Raw genomic sequence first — 16,596 nt, 5'->3', positions numbered from 1 at the left:
TGGCAGGAGGGCCGCCTGGCTCTTCTGACCTCGGCTTATTCTACTTCCTGTTCCGCTTCCCCAGGCTTGATGCAGAAGAAAGGGGGCTTAGATAGGCCCACCCTTCCAAGAAGGCCCACAGAGGAGCTCCTCTCCCTGGGGCCTCGGGTTGGGAGGGCACAGTGGAGAACAGGCACACACAACGTCACCCCTGCGTGGTTCACATGCCTCACAACAGCATCTGCATCCAGGGATGGGGAGGCTGGGGTCGGCAGGCGGGGAGGGAAGAGTGAAAGCAATCGAGAGAAAAGTAGATGCAGGAAACCATTAGGGCGGGTGAGAGAGGGGGCAGCGTCCCCTCGCTGGTGTCCACGCAGAACAGCACTCCCTGTGAGCCTTCCTTGGAATGTTCTACAGGGCTCACCATCCAATAAATTGGGGGAAGCTGTGGGATAAATGCAGTGAGGGTTTTGTTGGCTGTTCCCTAGTTGAAGTGTTTTATGTGTCCCCCATACAATAGGGGAGCACTTTCCAAAACTTGTTTGGCTGCAGGAATCTCTCTCTTTTTTTAGTTTTTATTTTATATTGGAACACCATTGATTTACAATGTTGTGTTTGCTTCAGATGTACTGCGGAGTGATTCAGTCATACATATACATATATCTGATCTTTTTAAAATCCTTTTCCCATTTAGGTTATCACAGCCTACTGAGTAGAGTTCTGTGTGCTCTATAGTAGGTTCTTGTTGGTTATTTTTTTAAATATAGTGGTGCGTATATGTCAACTCCAAACTCCGACTTTATCCCCCACCCCACCCACCACCTTTTTTGTGGTGCATTTGAGGCAGTGGCGCTCCCAGGAAGGCACTTTGGAAATGCTGGTATCGCGTGTGGCAGCTTCTTTAAACATAAGCACGTTTCTACAGCAGTGTGGCTCCTGGTCCGTTTGCTTTCCCCCTCTTCAGGATAACTATTTTCTACCTTTTCCTCATTCTGCTTCATCTACACCTTTCCCTCTTCAGTTAACTCTGAGCTGGTGATCTTGATTTCCATTTCACTGAGAAAGTATAAGTAAAATCAAAGAACATCTCTGCTTCCTCTAACAGTCTGCCTCCTCCCTATTCAAGAGTGCCTCCTGCAACTCTCCTGTCTCCTGCATCATTGATTCTCCGATGTACTGTATAGATCCTTTCATGATATGTACGCAGTGCCTTTTCTTCTCTCGTAAAAACCCTCTGGATGCCCTGCTCTCCCCTTCAGGAGGGTCCCGGTCTCCTTTTTTTTTTAATTAAAAAAAATTAATTTACTTCTTTTAATTAAATTGTATAATTTATACAATACTGTGTGGTTTTTGCCATACACTGACATGAATCAGCCACGGGTGTACATGAGTTCCCCGTCCTGAACCCCCCTCCCACCTCCCTCCCATCCCATCCCTCTGGGTTGTCCCCATGCACCGGCTTTGAGTGCCCTGTTTCATGCATCGAACTTGGACTGGCGATCTAGTTCACATATGGTAATATACGTGTTTCAGTATTATTCTCTCAAATCATCCCACCCTGGTCTCCTTTATAAGCATCATCTTCACTGCCTATAGTTCTCTCTGAACTCACCCTAGCCTGTTGTTAGCTCTCTCTGCTCCACAGAAAGTGTGCTGGGCAAAGCCCCTCCATCTGGCAAATCCCAGTGGTCAGTGTTGGGTGCTGTTACGCTTGACCCATGAGTGCCATCTGTCACAGCGGTGACCCCCTCCCTCCTAGAATGCCATGCTCCCTCGGTCCAGATTCGGCTCTTGTGTGTCTAGGTTCTTCCTCCTGCAGAGTCATCCTTCCTTATCCTCTGCTGGTTCTTCCTCTTCTCTCTTCCTCTTCTTCTCTTCATCACTGAATTCCCCAGGATCCTCTCCTGGGACTGGTGTTTTAACTTGAATAGTCTGAATTAGGACGCCTCGCCTGCCAGGTGGCAATTCTGTGACAAACTGGGAGGCGGCTCATTCGACACAAAGGCTCTGGTGCCAGTGGAGCTGAAGCCCTGTGATAACATTTGATTCACAGTGGTCAGCGGCAAGAGGGACGTGGTCTTTCTCATCGATGGGTCCCAGAGTGCTGGCCCCGAGTTCCAGTACATCCGAACGCTCATCGAGAGGCTGGTGGACTACCTGGATGTGGGCTTCGACACGACCCGGGTGGCGGTCATCCAGTTCAGCGATGACCCCAGGGTGGAGTTCCTGTTGAACGTCCACTCCAGCAAGGACGAGGTGCAGAACGCCGTGCGGCGGCTGCGGCCCAAAGGTGGGAGGCAGGTCAACGTTGGGGGTGCCCTGGAGTACGTGGCCAGGAACATCTTCAAGAGGCCCCTGGGGAGCCGGATTGAGGAGGGTGTCCCTCAGTTCCTGGTCCTCATTTCCTCCGGGAAGTCGGATGATGAGGTGGAGGACTCGGCCATAGAGCTCAAGCAGTTTGGCGTGGCGCCACTCACGATCGCCAGGAACGTGGACCAGGAAGAGCTGGTGAAGATCTCGCTGAGCCCCGAGTACGTGTTCTCAGTGAACACCTTCCGGGAGCTCCCCAGCCTGGAGCAGAAACTGCTGACACCGCTCACCACCCTGACTGCCGGGCAGATACAGCAGCTCCTGGCCAGCACGCGCTACCCGCCTCCAGGTGAGACTGGGTGTTGGCTATTGCTCTTTTGTTGTATCTTCTAAAAAAAAAAAATATATGTATATATATATATACACACACACACACACATATGCTGCTGCTGCTAAGTCGCTTCAGTTGTGTCAACTCTGTGCGACTCCGTAGACGGCAGTCCACTAGGCTCCCCCGTCCCTGGGATTCTCCAGGCAAGAACACTGGAGTGGGTTGCCATTTCCTTCTCCAATGCATGAAAGTGAAAAGTGAAAGTGAAGTCGCTCAGTCGTGTCTGACTCTTAGTGACCCCATGGACTGCGGCCCACCAGGGTCCTCCGTCCATGGGATTTTCCAGGCAAGAGTGCTGGAGTGGAGATATATATATATATATATATATATATATATATATATGGGCTCAAAGGCCATGGTGCTCACAAGTAAAGCTAAGATAACAGACACCTGTGATGGAACCAGTTGGGACTGTGGCTTGTTGCAGGGAAGAAGGGCATCAGGAAGGCTGACGGCAGGATTTGAATTTGCCAAAGACGGTTTTGTGGAAGGCTTGAGGAAATGGGACTTTGCCCTGGACTGGATGTTGTTGAGAAGGGGGAGTAGTCCTTTGACTGGGTATCTTACTAACTCTCATGGCGTAAGTTGTAACTGGTAGAGAAACAGTGGTCACACCTGTGATCCAAGATGGGGGGCGGTATTTGGTTATTTTGTCTTCTTTTTGTCAGTGTTCAGACACAGAAAGAGCATGGCTTTCCCTGATGTTGTTGTTCTGTGAAATCTTTTGTGTTCCACTGGAGAATCCAGGGCCTGGCTGTGTGTGCTGGGGCAGCTTTTCTGTTTTCAACAAAAAATGGTTCTGTTCCACGACTTCCTCAGCTTTCGCTGTGCTGTTTTTCCACTAGAAGTGGCCAGTGTGTTACGAGGCAAAAGGTTGAATTTGTTGAGAGGCAAGATGTGAGCTATTTAATAAATGACATCCAGGAAGTACCTAGAAATCCAATTAATAGGAAGGTATGGTTTATCTTTCCTGAAAAGTGAAAACGTTAGTGGCTTAGTCATGTGACCGCATGGACTGTAGCCCACTAAACTCCTCTGTCCATGGAATTCTCCAGGCAAGAATACTAGAGTGGGTTGACATTTCCTTCTTCAGGGGTTCTTCCCACCCAGGGATCAAACCTAGATCTCCTGGGGTCTTCTTTACTATCTGAGCCACCAGGGTTCCTTATCTTTCCTAGGACTTTTGTTTGTTTAGTGAAAAAACTGATTCATGCAAAGAAGACAGGGAATAATAGCTAAAATGAAAACTTTGTATAAATGCTAGAGATAAGTGAGGAAAAAGAAATACTGTGAATCAAACACCCTGGGAGAGAGTTGGGTTTCTCCTGGCTGTCACTAGCTAAGTGGTGGCCTTTGTCCTCAGCTGTCTCTCTTTTCTTGTGTAATAATAAGAGATGTTGGTCTGGGTGATCTCAGTCTCTGCTGGTAGTAACAGGTCATGATTCATAGATTATGGTCACCCAGGATTTGTTTCTAAGCGCTATTGATTTTGAAAGAAGTTGTAACCCAGACTGCAAAGCCACCATTAAACTCAGAAAGGGGAAGTTTTGGAGAACTAACAATATTTCAAGAAGCAGAAATTGTTTTGATGCAAAAGGCCCAATATGTAATGGTTGATAGAAAACCTGGGAGATAAAGACACGCACATTGGCTGATAGTTTTCACGTTAATTAGCGTGATGGTGTAATGGAGTGCGAAGTTCAGAAATGAAACCAGATGCGCGCCAGTCCTGTGCTGAGCTTTCCTTTTCCTCACCCGCAGCTGTGGAGAGCGATGCTGCGGACATTGTCTTCCTCATCGACAGCTCTGATGGCGTGAAGCCGGATGGCATCGCACACATCCGGGACTTTGTTATCAGGATCGTGCGGAGACTCAACGTCGGTCCCAACAAAGTGAGAATTGGGGTCCTGCAGTTCAGCAACGACGTCTTCCCAGAATTTCAACTAAAGACCTATAAATCCCAGGCCAGCGTGCTGGATGCCATACGTCGCCTGAGGTTCAAAGGGGGGTCTCCTCTCAACACTGGCAAGGCTCTGGAATTCGTGGCGAGGAATTACTTTGTCAAGTCTGCCGGGAGCCGGATAGAAGATGGGGTGCCCCAACACCTGGTTCTATTTCTGGGTGGAAAATCCCAGGATGATATTTCCAGGTATTCCCAGGTGATAAAATCTGCAGGAATTGCGAGCTTAGGGGTTGGAGACCGAAATATTGACAGAACAGAGCTGCAGACCATCACCAGCGATCCCAGGCTTGTCTTCACGGTGCGGGAGTTCAGAGACCTCCCCAGCATAGAAGAAAGGATGGTGAATTCCTTTGGGTCCTCCGGGGTCACCCCTGCACCTCCGGGAGTGGACACACCCTCTCCTTCAAGGCCAGGTATGTGCTTGGGCCCTGGGACTACAAAGTGGTTATTATTTTATTTTTATTCAGTTTTAATTGAAGGGTAATTGCTTTATAATATTGAGTTGGTTTTTGCCATGTATCAACATGAATCAGCCATAGGTATACCCACAGCCCCTCCTTCTGGAACCTCCCTCCCACCTCCCACCCCGTCCCACCCTTCTGGGGTGTCACAGAGCACCGATTTGAGCTCCCTGCGTCATACAGCAAATTCCCACTGGCTATGCATTTTGCATATGGTAATGTATTTGTTTGCTGCTCTCCATTTGTCCCATCCTCTTCTTCCTCTGCCCCGTGTCCCTCTGTTCTCTGTGTCTGTCGCCATTGCTGCCCTCCAAATAGGTTCATCAGCACCATCGTTCTAGATTCCACGTATATGCATTAGTATATGACATTTATTTTTTTTACTTTCTGGCTTACTTCACTGTGTATAATAGGCTGTAGGTTCATCCATCTCATTAGAACTGGCTCACATGTGTTCCTTTTTATGGCTGCGTAATATTCCATCGTATATACATACCACAGCTTCTTTATCCATTCATCTGTCAATGAACATCTGGGTTGCTTCCATGTCCTAGCTATTGTAAATAGTGCTGTGATGAACATTGAGGTAACATATGTCCTTTTCAATTATGGTTTTCTCAGGGTATATGCCCAGTAGTGGGATTACTGGGTCGTATGGTAGTTTTATTCCTAGTTTTGTAAGGAATCTCCATACTCTTCTCCATAGTGGGTGCATTAATTTACATTTCTACCAACCATGCAAGAGAGTTCCTTTTCCTCCACACCCTCTCTAGCATTTATTGTTTGTAGATTTTTTGATGGTGGCCATTCTGAGGGAACACGAACTATTTTTTAATTGAAAAAAAGCAATCAGCATTCATTTTAATGATTTTCTTCTCTCAGATTTGTGGCAGTGATACTGTTAGAAATTAAATGTTTTTTTAGTTGCTAAGTCATGCCTGAGTCTTTGTGACCCCCCCCCACCCCCCGCCATGGACTGTAGCCTGCCAGGGTCCTCTGTCCATGGGATTTCCCAGGCAAGAATACTGGAGTATGGTGCCATTTTCTTCTCCTGGGGATCCCCACTCAGGGATCGAACCCAAGTCTCCTGCATTGGCAAGTTTATTCTTTATCACTGAGCCATCTGGGAAGTCCCTAGAAATTAAATACAAGAAGAATAACTCAGTTGAAATTGTAGGAGGAATAGAAGGAACCATTTCAGAAAGCAAAAGGTCCTTGCTTCTTCCATGAGTTTCCATGAGACTAGCTGTAGCCCTATTGAGATGCTCTGTAATAGTGCATCGAGGGTTAGCCACAGACTCATTGGCTCTCAGAATAAAGTGGCACCATTGAAGTTGTCCAGTCCATGCCCCTCCAAACATGATTGAAAGGCAGCCTCTGTCCTAGGTGGGACAGAGGCAACCCTCCTTCCTTGGGCTGAGTGCACCTCCCTGGGGGAATTGAGAGCTGTCCACCTATAGCTTTGACCTCATGCTCCTGAATCTGACCTTGGGTGCTGCCAAGAGCAAGTTGGGTTCCTCCACCAACCCATGTCTTTCTCAGCTCCTCCGCAGGTGATGGCCATGCAGACATCTGGAGCAAACGATTAGGGTTGCTTTTCCATGAGGCATCACATTCCACTTAGCTCTTTCATATCCTCCTTCTGTGCTGCTGGTGGGACATTCCACACTGCCCTGGATCTCCCTTCTCTCAATTCCATTCTCAAATCTTGGTTAGAATTGGGAAATTCTCTCCAACAAAGCACTGGCATGCTGTCTAGCAGTCCTCCGAAGGTGCATGCGGTCTGCTTCCTGTTTCCCAGTCTTTCTCCAGCCTTCCCTCGCCTTGCCTCTAGGACATGTCCCCCCTACTGCCAGACACTGTCCTTTCTTTTGACCAGGGAGAAAGACCCCAGTGGCATAAACACTTGATGCCATGGACTGGTGAATCCGTGGCATAACCCCATTTAGCATGGGATAACTGGGGATCTGCTGAGTCCTCACAGCTCCTTTCCTTTCACTTAGATAATTTATCATTTATCTTCTTGTTTTGGGCATGATGGTTTGAGAGCTGTGAATCTGGTAACTATAGAGTCATGGACTAGAGCCGAGGTGTTCACGGTGAATGAATGACAGGAAGGCCTTATTTTAATCATTTTCTGCTTGGTGATTTTGTTCTGGGTATGGAAATTGAATTTCCCCTTTTCTCATTGTCATCAACTTTAGAGAAGAAGAAAGCCGACATTGTGTTCCTGCTGGATGGTTCCATCAATTTCCGGAGAGACAGTTTCCAGGAAGTGCTCCGTTTTGTGTCAGAAATTGTGGACACGGTTTATGAAGGGGGCGACTCCATCCAGGTGGGGCTGGTCCAATACAACTCTGACCCCACCGACGAGTTCTTCCTGAAGGACTTCCCCACCAAGCAGCAGATTATCGACGCCATAAACAAGGTGGTCTACAAAGGGGGGAGGCACGCGAACACCAAGGTGGGCCTGGAGCACCTGCGGCGGAACCACTTCGTGCCCGAGGCGGGCAGCCGCCTGGACCAGAGGGTCCCGCAGATCGCCTTTGTGATCACGGGGGGCAAGTCGGTGGAGGACGCTCAGGAGGCAAGCATGGCGCTCACGCAGAGAGGCGTCAAGGTGTTTGCGGTGGGCGTAAGGAACATCGACTCGGAGGAGGTTGGGAAGATAGCGTCCAACAGCGCCACGGCCTTCCGGGTGGGGAACGTCCAGGAGCTGTCGGAACTGAGCGAGCAGGTTTTGGAAACTCTGCACGATGCAATGCATGAGACCTTATGTCCAGGCGTGACTGACGTTTCCAAAGGTAACGTCCTTTAGGTGCATATATTCAATCTTGTCTTTTCAATGCTGGCACGTTATCTGGTTGCCCAGATGCCCAGTGCTGGCCTTGGGTCTCCTGCAGCACCTGCTGCTTCTGGGACTGACTTACATCCATGTGGTTGGGTCCTGGTTGTCACCTGCCTCTGAGATAGGATGTGTTTCCTGGATAGGAGTGGACGTCTGTCTTTTCTTGCTCTTACCAGATTTACCCGTCCTGTCTAATCCTCTAAATAATTCAGACTGATTGATGTCTATTTCAATTTGTAGGTTCCTTAGATTATTTGAGACCAGAGTGTTTGAATTCTCAAGTGTGTTTAATCTAAAGCCGACACTTGGGATGCATCTAGACACTGGCTATATTCTGTGCTAGGGCTGATTAAGTCCCCAAAGCCAACATACTAAAATGCCAACAGTTTTGGTTCCTAAGAGTCAGTATGCATTTTCCCGGTGAGAGAGGCAGATCCAGTTGCTTCTCAGAGTTCGTACACAGACGATCTCATCTTGCCCTTGAGTGAGCGTGTTCCCTGTCCGCGTCCCCAGCTGTGCCTGTACGTTGAAAGTGTCTCAGCAGCTTGACTTTGAGCTCATGGCCTGCTTCTCCCTTTATAGCCTGTAACTTGGATGTGATTCTGGGCTTCGATGGTTCAGGAGATCAGAATGTCTTTGTGGCTCAGAAGGGCCTCGAGCCCAAGGTGGACACCATCCTGAGGAGAATCAGTCAGATGCAGAAGATCAGCTGCAGCGGCAGCCAGCTGCCCACCGTGCGGGTGTCTGTGGTGGCCCTCACGCCCTCGGGCCCCGTCGAGGCCTTTGACTTTGCTGAGTACCAGCCGGAGCTGTTTGAGAAGTTCCAGAACATGCGTGCCCAGCACCCCTACGTCCTCACTGCGGACACGCTGAAGCTCTACCAGAACAAGTTCCGGCAGGCCTCGATGGACAACGTGAAGGTCAGGGCGGCCGCCGCGTTTCTACTTCCTGTGTCACCTCTCAGTTTTACTGACGCCCTGAAAGCCCCATCCCCAAACTGTTCTTCTGTGGATGTTCTTCATGTTTGGTGGGGTTGGTGGTGCCTGTGTATAAGAGTCCTTTATCATCAACTGAGCTGAAATGAAATATCTTTGTTTTACTAAAGCTCTTAAAAAAAAACAAAACTTGAAAATCAGTAATTAAGCTTGAATGAGTTGAATTTGTGACTAATGCATGTTTAACCATAGCCCTGCCCTTTAAATATGTTATGTTCTCTATTTGTATATAATTTTATCTCTCTTTCTATGTTTGTACACACACACACACACACATCAGTTCTCCAGGGCTGCCATAACAGAGCTCCGCAGGCGGGGTGGCTTAAACAACAGTAATTTGTTCTCTCGCAGCCTGGGAGGCTGGAGGTCTGGGATCGGGGGGAGGCAGGGTAGTTTTTTGGGAGGTCTCTCAACTGGGCTTGGAGACGGCGTTGTCTCTTCTGTCTCCATGTGGTTTCCCCTCTCTGTGTCTGTGTCCCATCACCTCTTCTTAGAAGGACACTGGCCACATTGGATGAGAGCCCACTCTGATGACCTCATTTACTTCATTGCCTCTTTAAAAGCCCTGTTGCCACATACAGTCACACTCTGAAGCCCTGAGGGTTAGGACTTCAAACTGTGACTTTCAGAGGGACGCAGTCCAGCCCATAACACACATGCACACCCCTTCCCCCCACACACATGTGAAGCTACGTCCCCTAAATAAAGAGGATGAGATAAAATTTTTATTTCCATTGTTGCTGGTGCTTTTTAATAAATCAAGCCCTGCAACATACCCATTTATTTTATATCCCATCTATTGCACAGTATCAAGGAACTATGAATAGGGGGTAATTGGTTTTCAACCTTGGCCCCCTGTTTCCTCCACCGTGAAGTGAAAGATTTTAACTGGCTAATGTTCCTTGCAAGGGTCTGTGATGTTTCTTTTTAATTTCAGCTGGGTTTTCACACATCTTTTATCTTCAGGTGGTCATTCATTTTACCGATGGAGTGGATGGGGATCTGGCTGATTTACAAAGAGCATCAGAGGAACTCCGACAAGAAGGTGGGTTCTGGGGGGTTTCTACAAATGGGAAGCAGGTGCACTGCTGGGCTGGAGAGTTTGCTAACAGACCCTGTGGGGCAGCGGCTTGTCCTGCGGGCACCTCTGTCCAGCATCTTGGTCCTCTTTCACCTGCCTGAGGCCATGGGATGAACCAGCAAGTACCCCTCACATAGACCAAAGTCCTGATACAGACCCCATGGTGTCCTAGGCTCATTCATGTGGTACAACATCTAGAAAGCTTGATGCTTTTGCAAAATAACATGAAGTTTTGATTCATTTGGCTGTATCGTTTAACTTAGGAATTACTGTGTTTTGGGTTTGTAGTTATCACAGCTCAAAAATAGTATAATGTTAGGCAAAGTTAACATAAAATAATGAAAGTATACTTCCCAAATTTATTGTGACTGGTTTGCAGTGGTACCTGTTACCAGATGTACTGTTTGATCATTTGCTTTGGAATTTGATAGCACTGACGATCGAAAAAGTAAGTGCTAACGTCAGAGGTTTAAGAAGAATTTATGGAAGCATGACTTAGCTCAGGAATGTTCAGCTTATTAGCTTGCTCCTCCAGAGCAATGGAGAGGAAGCTCCTGTCATCTGATTTTGGAGGCGTGGGATTTCAGCCTTCCCACGGCACATCTGTGTTAGGTGGGACCGGAACTTGAGCATTTATGTGTGTCATAAAGGACAGTGTCGATTCCTGTAGTCACGTCCATCAGTGCGCTTTTTGACACCTTGGGAACAATTGCTCAGAGGAGTACAGAGTTCTAGTATTGCAGCTCTGCAGAACAGCCAATAGTGTGATTACATGTGTGTCAGTTAAAGGTCAACTTTTATTTATTTGTTTTATTATTTTTAACTGGAGGATAATTGTCTTACAGTGTTGTATAGGTTTCTGCTGTACACCACCACGAGACCAGTCATGTCATATACATATTCCCTCCCTCTTGAGCCTCCCTTTCCCTTCCCATCCACCCCTTCAGGTCATCACAGAGCGCCAGGCGGGGCTCCCTGTGTTATACAACAGCTTCCCACTAGTTATTAATATCTATTTTACACGTGAGAGTGTGTGTATCAGTGCTGCTTTCTCAGTTCGTCACACCCTCTCCTTCCCTTGCTGTGTTTGTAAGTCCATTCTCTATGTCTGTATGTCTCCATTCCTTCTCTGCAGATAGGTTCATCAGGGCCATTTTTCTAGATTCCATATATGCGTGTTAATATACGATATCTGTGTTACTCTTTTTGACGTACTTCCCTCTGTGTAACAGGCTCCAGGCTCATCCACCTCACTACAAAGCCAAATGTTTATACTGAAGTTTTCTTTAAAAAATAGAGGTGGGAGGAAAGCGCTGTGTTTCTTGAACGCCCACGTGAGCAGTCTTAAGTGGACCTGTCCCCGCAGGTGTCCGAGCTCTGATCTTGGTGGGCCTCGAACGCGTCGCCAACTTGGAGCAGCTCATGCAGCTGGAGTTCGGGCGAGGGTTCACGTACAACCGGCCCCTGAGGCTGAACTTGCTGGACCTGGACTACGAACTAGCCGAGCAGCTTGTGAGTGTTTTGTGTGTCTACATGTTGGTCTAGATGCCGCAGGTTGGGGCATCCCAGGATAATACAGTCCGTTATCACCAGGCAAATGGAGGAGAGACTCCTGGGTGGGCAGTTTAACTCATCTGATTCACTAGGGACCTGCTTTGTTGCCACCACACGAGTCCTCGGAAGGGAGCTCTCTGAGGACTGGAAAGACAGCCACCTGGGAGACGGGTGTCCAGGCAGCGTTGCCTCAGAGTGGCCTCTACGTCGTGAACGAGGCGTTTTCCCCTTTATAAGACGGCTGAGAAGACATAACATTGAGATCGACCCGCTCCAAGCCAAAAACAGGGAAGACAAGAGTAGGCAGGAAAGAGAGATCATCTCTGGGTGGAAAGGGGCTTCTGTCGCCTTCTCTTCTAGTTTTCTTTGCTGCAAATGAGGACAGACCATGAGGCTTCCTAATCCCCCTGAGTTCAACCTCTCAGCTGGTGGGTTTAACTCCTGGGCTAGGGGTGAGCCTGGGGGTTTTGGGGTGTGGGCCTGAGTGTTCAACTCAGAGACTCTTTGGCGGAGGCAGCAGTGAACTGCAGAATTCAGTGACTCTGCCCATTCTTTCCTTCCTGCCTTCTTCCTAGGACCGGAGTTAGGATTTTTTTTTTTTTTTTTGAGTGGAAGGAGGTTAGTGGACAAATTTTGGACTTGGGAGAGCGTGAAAATTCTAGGAAATTCACTACAAGCAAATGCATTGACCCTCATGAGTTCAGCAGGTGGAAATATGTCCTGGGTGTGCGCTTTCCCACATGAGGCCAGGGGCTGGGCTGGGAGGTCGTGTCCAGGGTGTCTGATGGATGTTGGAGGCCTTGGTGACCAGAGGTTGGGGTGCTCATGGCTCAGGCAGGGACCCCACCCCATGGCCACTCCTAGGCCTTCTCTCAAGGCAGGTACCCTGTTCTGTGACTCTGCCCAGGGCTCAGGGAAAGACATTTGGTCTGCTCTAAAACCCTCTTCCATCCTGGACGTCTGCAAGGGTTTGTTAGGCTTTGCTTTTTGCAGCTTAAAAATGTCTATGTTATACTTAGCAACTGAAGCTTGACTATCTATGCTGGAAACTTTAGAAGTAAGGCCCAGCCTTAGGTGAATATTTTATGAATAGGATGTATTATCTTTGGTGGCTCTTCAGACTCTGTTTGTGACATCCCATAGCATGCTGAAGGCTAAGTCTTCGAGGAAATGCCACTGGGAGTGATGTCATTTCTTGCTGTGAATGCCACATTCCTCAGACTTACGATTTTTTCCTAGGCAGTTACTGAGGGGTGAACTTTGCCTTTTGTCTCGGTAGGACAACATTGCTGAGAAAGCCTGCTGTGGGATTCCCTGCAAATGCTCTGGACAAAGAGGAGACCGAGGGCCCATAGGCAGCATCGGGCCAAAGGTAGGTGGCTTTACCCTCTTTTTCACCTGAGACTAGCTTCAGAGCTGGCACTGCTCCGGCTGAGAGATTTCTCCACTGTCGCAGCAGGGAGATGGAGGGGAAGGAACAGGAATAGCTGTGCTGTAGGACGGGGGGTCTGAGGGGCAGACCCTTCCCCGTGTCTGCTCCTGCTTCCCTTTCCATAGGGTTCAGTTCTGCATTGTAGCTTTATTTTATAAAACCATGTTGAGACCAGGGGCATCATTGACTGGCAGCCTCACTATGATGGTCAGCACGATTCTTTGCATTTGCTTCTAAGTTACAGGACTTCACACAGTATTTCTTGGTAGATCAAGAACCTTAAAGATCCTGATAGAATAATTGCACTGAAATAATGTGTAGAAAGCTGTCACGTTCAAGGGACACCTAACACATGGCTCTACTGCGTGAAGGAGGATCAGGGAGATGCTTAGGTAGGAAACAAAGAAAACCACAGCTCTTAACCAAGGAACTGGTGACTTTGTTCTAGGGCATTCCTGGAGAAGATGGCTACCGAGGTTATCCTGGTGACGAAGGTGGACCTGTAAGTCAACGTTGCTTTATTCCTTAAGTCTTTATTCCCTCCTTGTTCCTTACATGTTGGGACTGAATTGTGGAGTTCATCTGTTTCATTTCCGATCTTTTCCACTGGGAAAACCATGAATTCCTATCTGTCTTAACAACTCGACTCGGAGCTCTGTGCTACAGGAACTGGTCTGATGCATGTGGGTATGAAGTGTAGGTCTTCACTTGTTCCATCTCAGAAGGGGGACAGAGTGGCTTTGGAGACAGAGGGCCACTGGGGATACCAAACCCAGCATCTACCAAATTCAGATACCCAGGCGAGAGGCGAGGGGGGTGGATTGGGGTGCAGGAGAAACCTTGGCAGGATTTTAGGGGTGGCACCCTTTGAGAGGAGTCTCCCCGAGGGCGGTTGGGTTATCAGGAGCCGAGGCGTCCAGTGGGGGTGGGTGGAATCTGCAGCAGGGCCTTTGGGAAGCAGAACCTGTCCCAGAAGTGACTTGAGAGGTTTTTGAGAACCGACAAGGCCCAGCCTTGGGATGGAGATAGAGAGCTCCTGGTGGGGATAGAGAGGTCCTGGGGTGGGGATAGAGAGCTCCTGGTGGGGATAGAGAGCCCCAGTGGGAGGGCTGGAAGGTCGTCCCAGGAAGGACAAAGGTCTGGAAGGACTGGAAGCCACCAAGGTCCCATCAGCAGAGCTGGGTGTCAGCGCTGGGCCTGGACCTCACTGGAGAACTGAAACCAGGGACCACACTGAGGAGCAGCCAGCCTGAGGGCCCTCCACGGGGCCAGTCCTCACCAGATGGAGCCCCCCAGGGCCTGCTCGTCCTCCACCCGCCAGGAGGTGCCCTGTGCTGCTGACTGCCCCAGACCGTCTCCCTCCGGGGCAGGGAGCTGCAGGTTCCAGGCCCAGTGCAGCGAGGCTGGAGGCCCGCCTGGCACGTCACCCATCAGCCCCGCCTAATGCAAGCCCTCCTCAAGGATGCCCGCTCGGTGGGCACACTCGACAAGAAGTTCCAACCTGCAGATCCCCTTTGTATCTCCCCACAGGGTGAACGCGGTCCTCCTGGCGTGAACGGCACTCAAGGTTTCCAGGGCTGCCCCGGGCAGAGAGGAGTCAAGGTAGAGTGTGGGTGCCCCTCGGTGTGGGGAGGGGACCCCTGCAGCCCCGCACGTGTGCAGAGGGAGACAGCTCCTCCCAGAGCCTTCTGGGGGAGGAAGATGCCCGCCCGGCTTCTCTGCTCAGCGCTGGGCAGCCAGTGGCCTCGCATGGAGGCGGCCCCGGGCCTGGCGGGTTCAGGAGCACAGGCCACGTTGGGAGGGGAACCTGAGGTTGGAGAGACAAGTTGCCTGTGGCAATGTGAAGCGACCAGCAGGTACTGACAGGACAGAGAGAACCTGGGCTGGGCAGAGAGAGGGCCAGTGCCGAGTCTGTAAAGCCCTGCACCTGGGGGGAGTGAGGGAAATGGGGGGCGGAGCTCGAGAGAGGCCTCCCGCGCTGGAAGTTTCTGTGTGTGAAATACTTGGATCAAGGGCAGATGAATCTTCTCCATCTGCTGGAGTTTGGGAGCCCGTGTCAAAGGACCGGCCCCCATGCTGCGGTGCTACCAAGGGCCTCCTCGGAGCTCCTGCCCCTGGCCTCAGTGCCCCTGCTCCCGGGGGGCCAACAACACCCACGTACTCAGGTCCAGGCAGGTTAGCCTTATAATCCCCTTGTGATGGAGAGAAAGCTATCCCAACAGGTGAATCTCTAACACTGAATTTTTAAAGCCCGTGCTTCGTGTTGGGGACGGGGGAGGTCAGCCCTTAGCCTGCTCTGGCCTACCCTCTCCAGCCTCCAGGAAGGAGCTCACTTTCCTTCTTCCCTTCCCTTCCAGGGCTCTCGTGGATTCCCGGGAGAGAAGGTACTTCAGCCTGGTTTTCTTTGTATGTTTAAAACTTTCCCGGTATTCTGCCAGATTTTGCACTCACTCGTGTGTCTTGTCCCCTGACAGGGTGAATTAGGAGAAATTGGACTGGATGGTCTTGATGGTGAAGATGTAAGTGAGTTTCCACTCTTAAGTCCAAACCGCTTGGGCCTGAAGATGCTGGTGACTGATCCATCAGCCTACGGCAGACATTGCGCCAGGAGTGACATTTTATTGTTGTCTTTGGCAGGGCGACAAAGGGCTGCCCGGTACTTCTGGAGAGAAAGGGAGTCCAGGAAGGAGGGTAAGCATATGTCTAGAGTGTGGCTGTCCTGGAAAAGCGACAAATATTTCACTCAACGATGATTTCTTTTACTTGTGTATAAGACCGCTTCCTCTGGGCAGCCTTCCCTGACCTCCTCTTGGGGTGCGTTCTTGGCATCTCCTAGGTCCCCTGTCAGTCATGACATGTTTATGTTGTCTTTTCTTGTTTGGAGAGTATGTCCCATGGGGCAAGACCTGAGTGTGTTTTGTTGAAATAAGTCCCCACCGCCTGATGCAGCGCAGGTCCCCATAAGTACTTGGGGGTTACCTGAAATGCTTGGGGATAGTTTTACCTTTGTGGCAGATGCGTAAATGGTAAATGCTGCAACATTGTTCAGTTTAAGATCTGTGGTGGGACGAACGCAATTTTGAGGGCGAGATGAAAATGCAAGACTGATTCTCAGGCTCTGCTTGTGGTTCTTATTTAGGGCGACAAAGGACCCAAAGGCGACAAAGGGGAGAGAGGCGATGTCGGGATCAGAGGCGACCCGGTAAGGACGCTGCTCTTCTTCACTCATACGGGACTTGAGCCTGGGGAAGGGGGTGTGGGGAGAAGGGATCAGAGGCGACCCGGTAGGGACTTGAGCCTGGGGAAGGGGGTGTGGGGAGAAGGGATCAGAGGCGACCCGGTAAGGACGCGGCTCTTCATCACTGACGCGAGACTTGAGCCTGGGGAAGGGGTGTGGGGAGGACCGGTAAGGGGCGCGGCTCTTCATCACTCATACGGGACTTGAGCCTGGGGAAGGGGTGTGGGATGCCGGGATCGACCCGGTAAGGGGCGCTGCTCTTCATCACTGACTCGAGACTTGAGCCTGGGGAAGGGGTGTGGGATGTCGGGATCAGAGGCGACCAGGTAAGGGACGCTGGCTCT

General features: G+C 49.9%; 1 protein-coding gene across 2 annotated transcripts in view; it reads left to right on the top strand.

Moving 5' to 3' along the window:
- Positions 1 to 16,596, top strand: part of COL6A3 (collagen type VI alpha 3 chain) — a 91,151-nt gene that overhangs the window by 37,687 nt on the left and 36,868 nt on the right. For both annotated transcript variants that reach the window (XM_019957961.2, XM_070786939.1), the window contains 13 exons: positions 2,033 to 2,638; positions 4,442 to 5,056; positions 7,309 to 7,908; positions 8,535 to 8,872; positions 9,914 to 9,992; positions 11,395 to 11,540; positions 12,862 to 12,954; positions 13,463 to 13,516; positions 14,545 to 14,616; positions 15,372 to 15,398; positions 15,489 to 15,533; positions 15,652 to 15,705; positions 16,154 to 16,216. In XM_019957961.2, coding sequence (XP_019813520.2) covers positions 2,033 to 2,638; positions 4,442 to 5,056; positions 7,309 to 7,908; positions 8,535 to 8,872; positions 9,914 to 9,992; positions 11,395 to 11,540; positions 12,862 to 12,954; positions 13,463 to 13,516; positions 14,545 to 14,616; positions 15,372 to 15,398; positions 15,489 to 15,533; positions 15,652 to 15,705; positions 16,154 to 16,216 — 2,792 coding nt within the window. The remainder of the gene's footprint in view (positions 1 to 2,032; positions 2,639 to 4,441; positions 5,057 to 7,308; positions 7,909 to 8,534; positions 8,873 to 9,913; positions 9,993 to 11,394; positions 11,541 to 12,861; positions 12,955 to 13,462; positions 13,517 to 14,544; positions 14,617 to 15,371; positions 15,399 to 15,488; positions 15,534 to 15,651; positions 15,706 to 16,153; positions 16,217 to 16,596) is intronic.

Source organism: Bos indicus, chromosome 3 (assembly GCF_029378745.1).
Source record: "Bos indicus isolate NIAB-ARS_2022 breed Sahiwal x Tharparkar chromosome 3, NIAB-ARS_B.indTharparkar_mat_pri_1.0, whole genome shotgun sequence".
Taxonomy (NCBI): Eukaryota; Metazoa; Chordata; class Mammalia; order Artiodactyla; family Bovidae; genus Bos; species Bos indicus.
This window is presented reverse-complemented; position numbering and strand designations above follow the sequence as displayed.